The sequence below is a fragment of the Rhodnius prolixus genome, unplaced genomic scaffold (genome assembly GCF_049639745.1).
Source record: "Rhodnius prolixus isolate KJV_2025 unplaced genomic scaffold, Rpr scaffold_18, whole genome shotgun sequence".
Taxonomy (NCBI): Eukaryota; Metazoa; Arthropoda; class Insecta; order Hemiptera; family Reduviidae; genus Rhodnius; species Rhodnius prolixus.
In genome coordinates this window covers 1,515,587-1,531,223 of record NW_027411636.1, presented here as the reverse complement: position 1 = coordinate 1,531,223, position 15,637 = coordinate 1,515,587, and the positions used below count along the sequence as shown (strand labels likewise).

Here is a 15,637-nt window from a genome sequence, read left to right as displayed (position 1 = left end):
ACTAATCATGTTGTTACAGGCAAAATAATGTTTATCACATTACTGCAAATTTTCGATTTAAGTAATATAATATGTAAACTTATTTCTCACTAACTTGATAAAAATTGTGAACCTTGAAATGTACAGAAGTGGTAATTGTTTAGCAAAAATAAGAGAAAAATCTGCACCTAACAAGGAGTTAGAGAATTTAAAAATATATTAAACTAACAAAGTATAAAACAAGACCGAGCTATCACAATGTGATTAAGACTTACAAGAGAACATTTGACGAAGATTAAGGAATTCAGCGAAGTTTTAGTGGGTAAACTGAGGCCAGCGTTCAATAAAGAATTGTACAAATTAAAAATATATTATACACTTTTTAAATTACCACCTTTCTTCCGGCCTACATAATTTGTCGACATGTTTTTAGGGAAGTGATTTTCAAAAACAACTCACTGTTTCGTAGATCAAATAGGGGCTAAATGATGGTGAAAGGATCTGCTGGCTGCATTCTCTAGCAGAGTCCCTTTCTAAACTAAATAACTTACGTCGAGAATCAAATCCAAGTAACCCAAGATGCTGGAGATGAAGATCTGTTTACTTGTACACATTCCACCATTACGATGAGATCCCTTCTTTACAGTCAATTCTCACCAATAATAATCCAAAATATCTCCTCCCCCATGAAAAACATGGTTAAATAAATTTAGTCAAAAGAAAAATTGTAAAGAAACATTTTTAGGCTTTAAATCATTAAATCGTTTAAATCGTAATAATTTTTCTTTAAAAACAAAAAGGAAAATTTGGAAGCTAAGAAATATTAAAGATGAACTAAACAATTCCTTGATACTGATACGAACGAAGGTTGCAATGAATTAGTATTATGCAGGTAGGTTACGTTAGGTTCATCAACTTATGACAACTCATTTTGGCCGTTAAGTAATAATCTGTGTAAGTAAAATTATTCATGTAGGATATTCCGTGACCTGCATGAAAATAATATACAAGTTATCTGTTGCAAGTACATTAAAAGTAGGTCAAATTGTTCAGATCTTGGCATCTTCTTTGGCAACCTGCAGGAAGTCTTTAGAGAAAATTTTGTTCACACTGTTCCTCACGAGAAAGTAAAAACTATTTTTGGCAGTGGTATTGAAAACAAACAGTAAGATAAGTCAAGTTATAAAACAGAAGTCGTAATAGAAGGCAGGATATTGAGAGCAGGAAGTTCCTGGTCTGGGGGCCAGATAGTAGTGTGGACACTTGTTGATAAATAGACGGAGCTATTAACTCGCAGCTCCAACAAGATAGTCCATTTAAAAGCACGCAAAACGCCATCCTCCATGGTTACGTAACAAATCACTTCCGCTAGAACTTGTCGGCGGAGGATGTTGTTAATATTAGCCCCCGCAAAGTGACAGTTATTCTTACAGTGTCAGTAGCAATTATGTATTCACCTGAACTTAAAAAAATCTTCAAGCCGACTCATTCTCTCAAACCACTAACAACAACTTATTAGTGTACAAAACTTTCTTAGTCAACTGTTTACGAAATAATCTGGCAAAAAGATTCCCCTTACCTTAATCCTCAATATTCTAAATTTCACTTACTCTTTACGCTCCTAAAAGCTGAAACATATGCACATCTATTTCTTAAAATGATTACGCAGTTAAATGTCAATTTTAGAGTGAAGTCTCAATTTGAATAAAGTGGCACTAAAAAGAATCGAAAATCTGCAACATCCTTTTAATGAAAAATAAATTGTTTCATTAAAATGAGGTAATGAAAAATAAATACAGTTTCGACCAGTTGGCGGGGGTCCCCAAAACTTGAATTTTCATGAAAACTTCAATGACGGAAAATTTGACAAGATTACAATTCAATCTCTTAACTAAAAGTAAGAAGAGATATCTGAAAAACAGGAAGTTATGTTTTACCATAGCCACCAGTTTGATGATTGGCCACAAAAATTAGGCGTCTAATGACTCGTTATTTACTCTTCCAATTATTACCCATAATTCCATCGCCACAACATCGTTAATATTATGTAAACATAGTATTTACAGTTTGATAATATTGTATAGCAATTAGTACGCCACAACAATATCGTCATGTACCTAACTGAACTTCCTTAGTAGCGAGTTACAGGTCATGGTGTGGGGATGAGGCCCCACCCTTTCATCTTGTGCCACTAATGATAATGTACACTATCCAGCAGCAATAAATTATATTATTTTTTTCTCTTAAATATATTATTGAATTTGATTTTGAGTCTGAAAAAGTGGTTTCTAGAAAATTAAACTGTGTGCTATTGCAGCGTAATTCGAAAATGTAAAAATCGCAAGTAAAAATTCGAATTGGTACCTCGGTAATACTATTATAGGCTAAATCACTCTACCAGAAGTACTGTTTTCTGAATCGATTTCTCCGTGTTTGACAATTTTCTCACATCGATTTTCTTTAAACATGTTACGTTCATTGAACACATACGACTTTAATCTATAACATTTGCTCAGGGGAAAACGCTTCTTAGCCAGGAGATGGATGGATAAAATGTCATTTGGGTATTAAGTATTAAGATACTTAATATTATAGTATTAATACATATGTGTACTACTAGCCTCCGTCCACGACGGAGATAACCTAAGATAACCTTACTTAGTCATAAAGCCCGCTTAATAATTCAATTCTGAATCGAAAGAAATTTAGTTGAAATTGTTGTCCACTTTACTCAATAAATTTTGAGGTTTTTAGCCAATTTTGCGCAAGAAAAGTTCATTTCGTAAATTGCGGTAAAAGGAAGTCGTGGGAGTATTCACGCAGGATTTGTTACCAACTTTATCTATTAATATCTTGTAGGTGTAATTGGATTTCAGTGTTATTTCTGCAGTATGTAGCAATATTTGTTATTGTGAAATCATTTAAATTTGTAACTTTCATTTTGGTTATAAATAAAGTAACTTATTTTATCTATAATAGATTCCGTCTTTGTTTTCAACCACCTTTCACAAAAGTATGCGTTGCGATCGTGCAAGGTTTCGTTTAAATTAGATTAACATAAAATAAAATAGGTTTTTAGAAAGTAGTCTGTCTGCGATTGTAAGGAAATTAATACTTTTTTTCAGGTGTGCCATAATATCCTGATTATAACTTCCAAACCAGGGGTCATGGTCGAAACGGAAGCACTGATTTTATTGTCAAATTTCTTCAACAATCTTTTATTTGATACATTATCGTGGGGTACTTAATATTTTTTGGAGGGATGAAGATAGCTCTCCTTTATTGGGCAATTCCAGGACATTTTTCCTTCTAACTCTTGCTTAATGTTCATCTTTATGGAGCATATTAAAATTTCGACAATTGAGAATATTAAGGGAAGTGCTTCTGTACTGTAGGCTTTTCCAAGTTTGCTAGACCTTCGCCAATGGGTTTTATTTCAACTCGGCAATGACGTGCGGGTTCGAATCTACGTCACAAGGGGTTCTGAGAGGATTTCGAAACTTTGTCAAGATCACAGTACTTCCTATTACCGGAAGTAAGAGAAAGTGGGATGGGATATATCTACTGATATAGGTGAGTTGCACAAGAGCTGAGGGAAGTAGTGTTACCGCACTCGGCGTGAGTGGGTCGACCAAGCCGCCTCACCCATGGGAGAAGCATTGCCCCTGCATCCAATCTGCAGTACGTAACCAACGTTGGCTAGCCTGCCAATGACCTAACGTTACCTCTTTGGCCGCTATCCCCCACTCACTCGGGTTGGATATATCTTCTTTCTATTAATTACATAACATCTCCGGACGCGCACACACGGACATACTCACCTAGTGACATGGGAGCAACCACTCACTGCTTTATAACTGAAAGTCTCTCACATTTCTAAGAGGACGTACTGCGATTAACTTTCGAAACAGCATAATCACCTAATAATGCAGGTTTCGGTGTTCTTTGAGTCCTTAAAAGTTATTATTATAAGAAAAAAAAAAAATCTTCCAGAAGTTATTATTGTTGTGAGAGAACAGCTGTCTATATACACTAAAAGTAAATATGCCCTAGGAAAGTCACATGACACATGAAGGCAGAGATCTCCCTGTGGAGATTGTCTCTCTCTTTCGGCGACTGGCACTATTGCTACTGTGCACTAAGTCGCGGGTCTAACGGCGATTTAATTTTTCGGAGGGGGCCCCTAGCTGTGAATGTCTTAAAGGTGTCAGGTGTTATCGCCCGTACAAAACCTTAGCTACATCACTTCTCTTTCCGGAATTTCCACACGATCGCAACTCTGGCCGTATTAGGCTCTTTTTTTTAAAAAAGTCAAAACTCGATTGCGTGCTAATTCAGCCTTAGAATACTTTCTGCTAAATTGCACATTTACTAATTTCCATAATTTATAATAAATTATGATAATTTATTATTTCTTAACATTTTGTCAATTTAAATAACATATGATTGGCTATGACCTTGAAACTATTAAATAAAATGATTTCTAATGTCTCGAATTAAACACAATATTTTTTTTTTTTTTTTTTTTTTTTTTTTTTTTTTTTTGGCGCATCAACAGCTGAGGTCATTAGCGCCCGGAGCTTTTTCCAGTGCACTGCCGGCCTCCGGACAGTGTTCTCTCGTTACAGACAACACTGTCCATCACCGGACAGTGAGCTGTAAGAAGCTCCTAGGAAGAGAAAATCTAAGGGTCAGCTGCTGGATTCGAACCCGGGACCTCCGCGTGGGAGTCCAGTATGCTAACCTCATAGCTAATCCCTTCCCTTAAACACAATATTATTATAATTTTGCTATTATTATCATCATTATTATTATTATTGTTATTACTGATTGCGATTATTACTAAAGACAATAATAAAACCATGTAATAAAATGTTTAGTTGGGAAACAGAAACTGTTGTCATGATCTTCCCATCATTATTGCCAACATAAACAATGTCGACTCTTTTCAGTAAACATTCTTCTTCAGGTTGCATTTAGTCTTTCTAAAACTGGGAGCACGTGGGAAATTTGCCATTTGTGGTTGGCCACAATAACTAGATTGAGAAGGTGACTAAAAGATGCGATGGATCGCTTTTAAGACGCAATACATAAAATTAAAAGTTCACAAGAGAAAAGAAAACTTTTTAATAGTACTAGTCAGATCTAATTTCGATAAATCACCATGGAGACCTGGAAGTAATGTATAACGTGACCCCCGGCGATAGGATCGCTGTTACGTCATTCCCGCGGCAGAGAGGAACCGAAGTTAATAATAGGGAATAAAAGGGACAGACATTACAGATTAAGTCTACACTCACTGATTCAATTTTAAATATTTGGTACATCCTCTTACCTTTCAGAGTGTATCTGATTAAAGTTTTGATAAAAGAAATACCTGTTTTGAGGTATTAAAAGTCACGCTCTAATAGTAGTTTAACCAATTAATCGATTAATTTGATCAAAATCGAACATCCGAAAGAGCCGTTTTATCGAATTGGTTTCTAAAACTTTCCATAAATTTTTCTTCCTGTATACTTAATTGTATGGTACTTTTAAAGAAAGTGATGTGGTTTTGCATACCCCTAATATCTCACTTCAGCACAATATTCTGTTCCAACGCTCTTAAAAAATTACTAGTAATTAAGTATCTTAAGTAAAATTTCATTGAAGCATAACCTGGAGTACAACTTTACTTAATAGATTCTCAAAAAATGGTTCATATGATTTCATTTAAAAAATTTGTAATGTTTTTTAAGAAAACCTTAATTAAGGTTTAAGGTGGGCTGAAATATGTCCAATATTTAATTACGCATACTGCAGTGTGAGTTTACACAACAGCTTTATAATTTTCTAATTTTTTATACTATTAGATAAATACATTATCCAAATGCACGTATTAAGAAATAAACAAAATACTAGTGGTTGTGATGCAACAAAAGTTACGCATGAGATTCATGTAATAAGGTAGAAGAAAGATTATCGCTTCTACGTAATGTCAACACACCAACGTACGGAAATTTTACTAGAAATGAAAATCAACAAACAAACACTAAAAGTATTTTAATGGTGTTAGTATTAGAAAGGCCCAATCTAGAGAAGAATTTCAAGATGCGCACAAAAAAAAAATCAATATTTAAAAAAAAAACCTGACATTTAGCATTATAAGGCACGATCGCAATGCGCCCACTCTCCAATAGTAATTCATTTCTGGATTATTTAATGTACATAAGCTTCTTCATAAAAGTGTATCACGAAACATAACATTGTCAAATCTAATTTAATGCTACCTATTGAAATAAAATATCCGTTTATTTACTTATATAAACATGGTGCAGTCTGGTCAAGTGAACGTTCTGTTGCAACGGGGCGGGCATCCGATTTACCTTCTACCTGGTTACAACCAGTTTTCAGACAGAGAAGACAGTGCTAAAAGTACATATTTATTATGCCTTGAAGTTTTAAGTAAAGTTGTGGTTAAAATTGTACGGCACCGAACCGGTTTGTAAATGTTAAGTTTTAGAGTTTTATGGAAGTGAGATCGACAATGGAAACTTCATTGTAAGGAAGTAAACATTTGCATCCTTTCAAATATTAGCTACATACGGGCAAACATTTATGACAGACCCAAAATAAGTGTACACTTACATTTAGAGGCGTATATTTAGAGGAAGAGTGGTCGTGTCATCAAACAAAGTCTTTAAAGCCATTTACTGGAAAATTGAGATTGCAGATGTATCCAGAAATGTCCAAATTTTGACCCAGTCAATTCACTACCTTACTCCTAGTAAGGGTAAGTTTTTATTGATTTAAGTTCATTGTGCTTTCTTGCGTTATTATATGGGATACCCTTTATAATGATGTTTAAGGGATCGATTGCTAGAAGATAAACAATCAAAGAAAACGTAGTTAACTGAAACCTCATATGGGTATTCTGAACATATTACATCCTCAGCAGTTAAGTATGAGCGTCCATTCAGCACAATCCGCTGTGAGTAGTACACTTTGGTGAACAATAATGCAGCTTCAATGGTTCTGATCAATCTTCTGAATCTCCCAGTTTGGTATAAAATACTGGTTTGGCGATAAGCAGAAGACCTTCCACCGGAAGAGAAAGATTGATATGAGAAGCTTGCTTTTTGTATTAATGCGGGCAATTTTAATTGTGATTAGCTAAGGTGAGTTCTAATAGCTTCTAATTTCGGTCTTAAGCCTTGACTGGTGTAATAGATTTCATCCTATTAGTAAGCTGGCAAAGTTCATAGTTCGTCATTAATTCGAAGTGCAGTGATTGTTAGTCATTAAAAGTATTTTGTGGAAACAGAATTGCTCATAAGCGAAACAAGATGTGTAAACTAATGAGATGTCACAGTTTGTTTAACCCTCAAACCACAAGATGCGGGTCGGATCCGACCCGAGGCGAAAACATATTTCCATTGTTCCCCTCACCATTAACTCTTAGCGATTAGACTCGGTATACCCTTTCTGTGAGTCCTTAGGAAGAGATCAAAGTGTTTCCGCCGATTCGGTAAGTGTCACTGCGCTCTCTAGGTCTTTATTTTCTTCAGTAAGTCAGTTTCTAGGTCGGATCCGACCCGACTTTGGTATTAACGTTATACGTTTTGTCCTTTACAAGTGGAACAAAAATGAAGAAAGTTACTCTGGAGATGCACGTTCGACGTTTCTCAAGAACCTTGCGTTTTTGCCTTGACGCATCCTCTTGTAGAAAAAAGACTGAAAAACGAGCGTTTCCAAAGGAATTACGCCTTACGATTGGAAAGATGTTGGGAAAAGAAGAAGATTTGGAAAAAGGCACAACCTCAGAGGATCCTAAGAGGGAAGCGCACTGTAAGAAAAGGAGGAGGTGTGATTTTTGTGACTCCTCACGAGATAGGAAGGGGAATGCTTTATGCCTCAAGTGTAAACGCATGTTATGTGGAGAACATAAAACAACATATGTTCCTACTTTAAACCCATTGGTAATGGCGAACAATCAAATGATTTCTTCCATAACGATGTGATAATTTTGTTACCACACAACTATTTTACTTTAATTTTCATTCAAGCTTTTTGTAAACTGTCTTATATTTATGGAGACACTGTTCCTTTTTCAAGTTCATTTCATCATGTATTAGTCTATTCTAAGTTAATTGTGCCCTAAAATTATACAATTTATTAAAAGATTTATACATTTTATATGTAAATAAATGTGTTATTTTGAGTTTTTCACTGTAAGCAAGAAAATATAGTATCGGGTCGGATCCGACCCTACCTTAGTGTTCGTGTCAGGAAAATTCATCTTGTGGTTTGAGGGTTTTTTGTTTTGATAGATCTGAATACAAATACATTTCATTCTTGTTTTTTCACATATATATAAATATCTTGTAAGGTCTAGTCTTTTGTTAATTTTGTCAATGAAATATGTGTTTCTAGTCGATTCGGCCTGCTACGAAGGCTGGTTTAGTAGGAAAACAAGAGTTCGCAGGACTCCTACGTGGGGCAGGTGAACACGACCATGGTCTAATGACAGATCGTCTGGCTCAATCTTCTTATACGGGTGCTGTTCTAATTTATTCTTATCCATGCTTCCAACTTAGTGTAACCTTCTTTCAATCTCCATCTAAAGTCTTTAGACTTTAACAAGCTACTTTTCTTTGATTGATTTTGAACAGGTACAACTTATTTGAAACATTTTTTTCAAAGATTCAAAAAAAAGTAACGGAAAATTCGATAAGGGCAACTTTAGAGAGAAGTTGATGGTGAGCTTCGCTTTAAAGTCCTGTTTAAAAAGGGAAAAATCGCGCAGTCTTAAATTAGATTTTCTGATCAAGAATCGCAAAGAAGTTTCAACAACAGCTTTTTACTAATTTAAGAAGCCAAAAGTTGGACTTTCCTGATGCAGTTTAACGCGATTTTGTAAAAGGTATTCATTCCTAACCTCTGAAGCGCATAACCTCTATTTGTTGGTGCATATGTACATATGTACGTATGTATTTCCAAGATTATAACATTTTTATTTTTGTGTTAAGCATTCCTCTAAAAGTACCTTTTCAGTCACCTGCATAATGTGGCATTAAAGGTTTTATTCTAAGTAAAACTTGATTGCTTACTAAAATGTGATAGAACTATTTTTCTACTATTATTATATTCTCAGCAACGACTTTAAAAAATTTCGTTAAACATAGACGAGCTTAATGTTGATTACAACCGAATTTATTTAAAACATTCCTTAAGAGCGACTAATACAACTTGAAAGAGTTCTGAACTAGACGGAAGGCCAGTAAGTAAGATGAAGGTAGAGGAATTACATATTTCAACGTAAACTATAATTTAAGATATACTCTCGAATTAGTTCAATACAATACAATGTTAGTAGCAAATTATCTATCAAAGTAGAAACAAATAGACGGCTCTCAAGTGTGATTTATAACATATTTGCATGAACTAAACAATTTACCATTATTATTTATGTACTTTGTTTACAGAGTACTATGGCCGGCTGCCATTGGCTGCTTATGACTTGTCTGCTTTTGCTGTTACAAGTGTCCTACGAAGCCAGTCAGGTAAACATCCTTTTTAATTAATTCACATTCCACAGTTACAGTTGAAAGTTGATTTCTGCAAATTTAATGTTCAACATTATTTTTGTCCCAACATCTCGTATGTAAAACTAAATATAAAGTAAATGCCTGCAAAATTTTAGAGGTTATAAATTTTCTAACATAATGTTACGCTATTTCATTCAGCATCACTTTTTAAACGAAAAAAACCGTAAAATATTTTTTAATTAACAGTTTTCTAGTCTCTAAAATATTCTAGTTTCTGACATAATGGGTGTTTACTTTTCTGTTTTTTTTTTTTTTGAAACTTTGACTCGTGACATCTCGATCTTTAATCGCCAGATCCGTTAGTTTCTGTGATAATTGATGTTGAAGTTTTCTACATTTAAATGTAGCCCTAACATTGATTTGCAACAAACTGCTTTGTAATTATCAGATTAGGATGAAAATTTTGATCAATTATAGATTATTCTATTCTCTGCATCTTGACTAAATAATAACCTTTACGATCGATTAGTTTCTGAGATAATCGATGTTGAAGTTTTCCAAGTTTAAATCTAACTTTAACTTAGAGTCGCAATAACTCGCTTTGCTATCACCAGGGGTGCGTTCCACTAAGCGACCACAACGACCAAAACATACTTTCAGGCGTTCCACTTGGCGACCGCGGTCGTTGTGGTCGTGGCGAAAACGTCACTAATGACGTCACTATTTTCGCTCACACAACGACCCACCTTAAGAGCTGGGTCGAAGTGGGCGTTCAGAGTTGGCGCAATTTTTAAAACAAAATATGGCGACCGAAAAAATTATCTCATGTAAATGAAAGTATTATTTCATGTAAATAATAGAATGTGTTTCTCGAAAGTCTACAATAAATAAATAAATAAATCATTACTTATCCCTTTACACACTAAATCACTGAATAACACAAAATCATTTACCTGAAATAACTTTTAAATTCTTCATCTGAATAAAGATCAATTACACTGATAGCTAATAATACGTGGCCTAAGTTTTCGCTTTTTATCATTGCGATTTTGTAAAATTGCATTCCACTCTAATCGGAACTAGATAAAGAACTTTCTAAAGCATTAATAAATATCCAACTGTTGCCACAAAAGACATTTTAATTTTATTTAAACGTAAATTTTATAAATACTCCAAAATGTAATATAAAAAATTGAATTATATATATACTTTTAATATAAGTCAACTTTACCAATAATTAATAAAGTTTATTATAACTGCTTATAAACGGTTTTTGTTTTTTTTTTTCACTTTATTTGTATATTTACAACTGCAACAATTGTTGCATCAGGTAAATTTGATCTTACTGGTTCAGTTCTCTTGTAATGACATGGTTAGAGCAATCACCCACTGGTGAAACTCTTTCACAATGATTAATCACAACAGATCTCTAGGCCATTTTCGCTTCAAGCGACGAGGAGGATTGTCGGGAAGGTGAGGAGAGGAGAGTTGTTGGACAAGAGGATTAGGATGGAGAGCTAGGAGGCTGTGAAATTTGCGGTAGCGAATAAACGGGGTTAAAATTAAAAAATAACCTCTTCAAGCTTCTAACTTATTTTCGAGGCCGCCATATGTAATGTTTACATGAACGGTTAAAACGCCCACAGACCGTTCCACTTGGGTTTTCGATCGCAACGCTCGCAAGCAAGTGGAACGGGCAAAATCGCGGTCGTAAGCGTGGTCGTTGTGGTCGCTTAGTGGAACGCACCCCAGATCATTATACACATATTTTTGTAAGTTGAAACATTGCTATGTATGAATAATAATAATAATAGTAATAAAATGCATTTCTATTCGCGAAAACGTCTCCTTACCTTAACGATCAATTTTTTGAACATACTTTTTTTTAAAAAAGAAATATTACTTATGTGGGTTAGTGGGAGTCCTTACGACACATTATTTCAACGTTTTATTTTTAAACAATTTATCCATTGCATATCTGTCTATTAAAGCAGTTAGGAAAAATGCTAAATTTAAAGATTATTTGAAATTTCTAAGATTACGAAAAGAGAAAGACCTATCACCGTTATTTCTCTTTTCTCAAAAATGTTTTGGTTGTTAAAGTCAGTCATTGTTACAGTTAGGAACTGTCGACATTTATTAGTCAGAGAATAGCTAACAAACATTGATAGTTGGTAGGTAGCCAAAGGAAATAGTTACAATAACTTCACGTATTCAAAACAAGAAAAGAGCCTGCACTTAGCAACGTTGTTTTCATTTGTAAAACTATTTTTGTTTCTGGATCAGACAAGAGTGATAAGATTTAACTTTTTTTTTTTAATTCGTTACAGATGATTTACGATACAGTGGCGTGCTCTCTGTGATCGGTTTATGTAACTAAATAGAAGAAAGAGTAGTGACTTGTGTATCTGTCCACAACTAGTTGAATTATCTGCTAGATTCAGTAGCTAATGTAGCAGTATTTCCGCTTTTAACAGCTGAACGTGCTCACAGAGATTCTAACATAGAAGAATTGGTTGTGTTGTTCTTCCTTATTTTTTTATTTTATTTTATTTTCTAAATTAAGGAGGCCTATTTTACCGGAACTACCGTTTAAGTTCCTCTGAATAAGATAAATCTGGTGAGAACATTCATTTTATTGGTGTGCAATGAAACAACACGTAGCGGAAAGCTTACACCTGCTGCTCCCCCAGTACTATTATGAAACTAAATTTTTCTAGACAAATAATTAGAATAATAGTTTATTTTAAGTATAATCGAGGTTTCTGATCGATCCCAAACTATATTTTAAGTATAATCGAGGTTTTTGATCGATCCCAAATCAGTTTGTTTTTGAAGTAGGTTTGTTTTCTGATGGCACAGCCCACAGGCAAAAGGTGCAAATTGTTTTAAATTCTGTAGAAGCACTAGTGAGAGACGTACTAACGGATCAAACCAGTATTTAGGTTGCCAACAATGATTAATTTCCGGTGAAAATGCCATTTAGAACATTTGTTGGCCGCGATCGTAATATTCGAGCAGCAATGAAGGCAGTACTGTAACAAACAAAATTAAAAAAGAGTCTTGTTATATAAGAGTGAGACTATCTGTATGTAGGTGTCAACTTGGTCATGTAGGCCGACAGTGTTGTGTCAGCACAATGTATGTCCGCCAAATGCAACTCCGTGTCTTGCTTTTCTAAACCAGTTTCAAACTTTTCAAATTACTATTTTGACATTTTTTTAAATTTATAGCTTATATTCTGTTTGAATTGATTGTTTTATTCATGATCATAAGGAACTGATCAATTATTGTAATTCTAAATATGGCCAAACCTAAATTTGGCTTACTACATGAGGAAAACATATATACTTTAGCCACCACTTTCTTGTCGAAAGTAAGGTTGTAATAGGGCCGGAACTGACATTCACTCGGATAAAGTTCCTTAACTGGAGCTCTAGCTGCTGCCGGCCATATTTCTGCCCGCTTCCTGGTATTGGCAAACTGCAATGTAAACATAACGCCCTTTCGCCATAACTATTTCTGAACATTATGCTATGTGTGTATGTATGCGCGTGCAAGTATCCGGTGACGTCCGTAACGACCGCTTTGCAAGAAGACATGTTTGAGCATGTGCAGACAAGTTAAATTATGTCTATCCTCAATGGAGGACTCTGGTGACTGACTGATGGCTGTATAGATCAAGGTCTCTTACCAGTTTCTGTTTTTCAGTTGTAATTTTCTTTTTTAAATGACCTTACTTAATTTGCGAAGTAATTTCTGTTTCCACTCAGTATTCGTCTTGTAACTTCCGAGTAGAAATCATTCCTCTCTTAAGATGCGTAAGAGAAAGACAAAAATGGCGTTCATGACCTACATGAAAGACAAAGTGACTGTAACTATTAAGACTGTATTAAATGAATTTGTGTTTTTTTTATTAGTAGTACAATTATTATTTATTACAATAAAATTTATTATTCACCATTTTTATCTGTTTACAGACTAGTGGAGGGAGGCCAACAAAGAGAGCCATCTTCGGCTGGGGTCGAGGGCCTGGTCTCTTCGGTATGATATCCCAGTTTATAAGGGAGGTGAGAACATTTTGTAACTACAGTTCGCGCAGAGGTAGAATTATCAAATGGACGCTCGTCGGTTTGGTTAGATTTACAAAATGTACACGCATGCGTATAAGAATTGCATTGAAACATTTCTCACAGGTAGGAACTGTTCAAACTAACACTGCCTCACAATAATAAAAATATACATTTAAAAATACAACTAAAACTATGTTAAATCTGGTTTAATGCTTTAATTGTATGGAACTATTTGTGGTAAGTTGGTAAGTAAATTGCTGTTCATTATTTCTAGTGACTTGATTCATTGTTTCAATTGGATGAAAAAATAACTGCCGATTTCAGTCATATTTTGAACTTGTTTATTATTATGCCGAGCTTCGTTCCCGGGCAATGGTTAGGAATCCATAGGAAGACGTTGTTCCTTCTCCATTGTCTAGTGCTGAAGAATCCTACAGAATCAACAACAACAACAACTCTGTTTGCAATATTTTACTGGAAAATTAGTAAAAATTATATTGCAGAGTTGAAGTTGACTGATAAAATATGTAAGATCAGTGGTTCTTGACCTGGTACCGCTTCGACGCAGCGAGGAAAGACGTTGGATGAACAAGGATCAAATGACTGTTATTCGTTGAGACGCATGTAATTAATCTATTACTAATACAAATGTTTATAATTGTATATAGCGTAAAGACGAGTTAATAATTTAACCCATTCTAAACACTGAGGATTGTATTTTACAAAATAGTTGCTTCTCTAAAACAACTGCTTTACATTATATTCACTCCATCGTTAAAGATGTAGTTTAAGGATCAGTATCATTTCATTAATATAATCTTTTTCTCTGCTTGCAGACAATCCGGGACACCAACAGAGCTGTTAGGAACATCACAGACATCATCAACGCTGAATTTCCGCCGAATTCACAATCACAAGTATTATTTAGTCTTTTCTTAATAATTATATTAGTTTGGTTACTTGGTCCCAGAAATGCTCAAATACAATAAATACAGAAATGAAGCCAATATATACGTTGCTACGTAAATTTTGCACATCTTCCTTCAGAAGTTCTGCTATTAAATATGTAGGTGTGGTTTGCTTACTTGTGAGCTCGTTGAATTTTTTTAAATTTTGCCGAAAGTTTTTCAGTTGGTTTCGGAGATGATGTTATTGCGATTGCCAAGTTGGCTTTTTTCCTAAATTTAGCTTCATTTAAAGAATCATTTCTTCCAAATCTTTTATTTTTTGAGAAAAATTTGTACTCCAATATTATTATTATTTTTAATGATTTAAGGCGCGTCAACATCTAAGGTTATTGGCGCTCGGAGCTTTTTTCAGTGCACTCCGGACAGTGTTCTCTTCGTTACAGACAACACTGTCCATCACCGGACAGTGAGCTGTAAGAAGCTCCTAGGAAGAGAAATATTATTATTTTTTTTTTTTTTTTTTTTTTTTTTAAGGCGCATCAACATCTAAGGTTATTGGCGCCCGGAGCTTTTTCCAGTGCACTGCCGGCCTCCGGACAGTGTTCTCTCGTTACAGACAACACTGTCCATCACCGGACAATGAGCTGTAAGAAGCTCCTAGGAAGAGAAAATCTAAGGGTCAGCAGCTGGATTCGAACCCGGGACCTCCGCGTGGGAGTCCAGTATGCTAACCTCATAGCTAATCCCTTCCCTAGAAATATTATTATTATTATTATTATTATTATTATTATTATTATTATTATTATTATTATTACCCCAGAGAATATCGTGGGCAAAATGTTAGCCGCTAAGTCCAACTGGACTAAGGTGGACAAGACCGTCAGCGATATTTTAAAAAAGAAGAAAGCTGAAGAGGAACACTTCAGCTGAAATGAGGGAAAAATGACGGAGTGTATAGTGTTCCTGGTCCAGCCCGAAGTAATGTGATAAACGGTCCCGGGCTGGGTCCATCAAGGAAATCGAGGAAGTGAGGTTTTTTAGTGGGTAGGAATCCCACATAACCTTTCGCATTGGTACCTTTATGAAGGTTTTCCTCACTTATAGAAAAAAAAAAAAAAAAAAAAAAATTATTATTATTATTTTAACTTCA

General features: G+C 34.8%; 1 protein-coding gene and 1 long non-coding RNA gene across 8 annotated transcripts in view; one reads left to right on the top strand and one right to left on the bottom strand.

The window, feature by feature from the left end:
* LOC141462162 (uncharacterized) overlaps positions 1-15,637 on the top strand; it is a 39,770-nt gene that overhangs the window by 22,376 nt on the left and 1,757 nt on the right. For 2 of the 7 annotated variants that reach the window (XM_074143794.1, XM_074143798.1), the window contains exons 2-4: positions 9,444-9,521; positions 13,487-13,702; positions 14,416-14,496. In XM_074143794.1, coding sequence (XP_073999895.1) covers positions 9,450-9,521; positions 13,487-13,702; positions 14,416-14,496 — 369 coding nt within the window. In that variant the 5' untranslated portion in view covers positions 9,444-9,449. Of the gene's footprint in view, positions 1-6,320; positions 6,752-6,827; positions 7,137-8,391; positions 8,516-9,232; positions 9,254-9,443; positions 9,522-13,486; positions 13,703-14,415; positions 14,497-15,637 lie in introns of those variants that run through there. The other 5 variants (XM_074143795.1, XM_074143796.1, XM_074143797.1 and 2 more) reach the window with 5 other exon arrangements.
* LOC141462167 (uncharacterized) lies at positions 9,453-13,605 on the bottom strand. The gene is made up of 3 exons (XR_012463133.1): positions 13,468-13,605; positions 13,201-13,358; positions 9,453-9,576 (listed from the first exon to the last, which is right to left on the bottom strand). It is a non-coding gene; the product is annotated as an uncharacterized lncRNA (long non-coding RNA).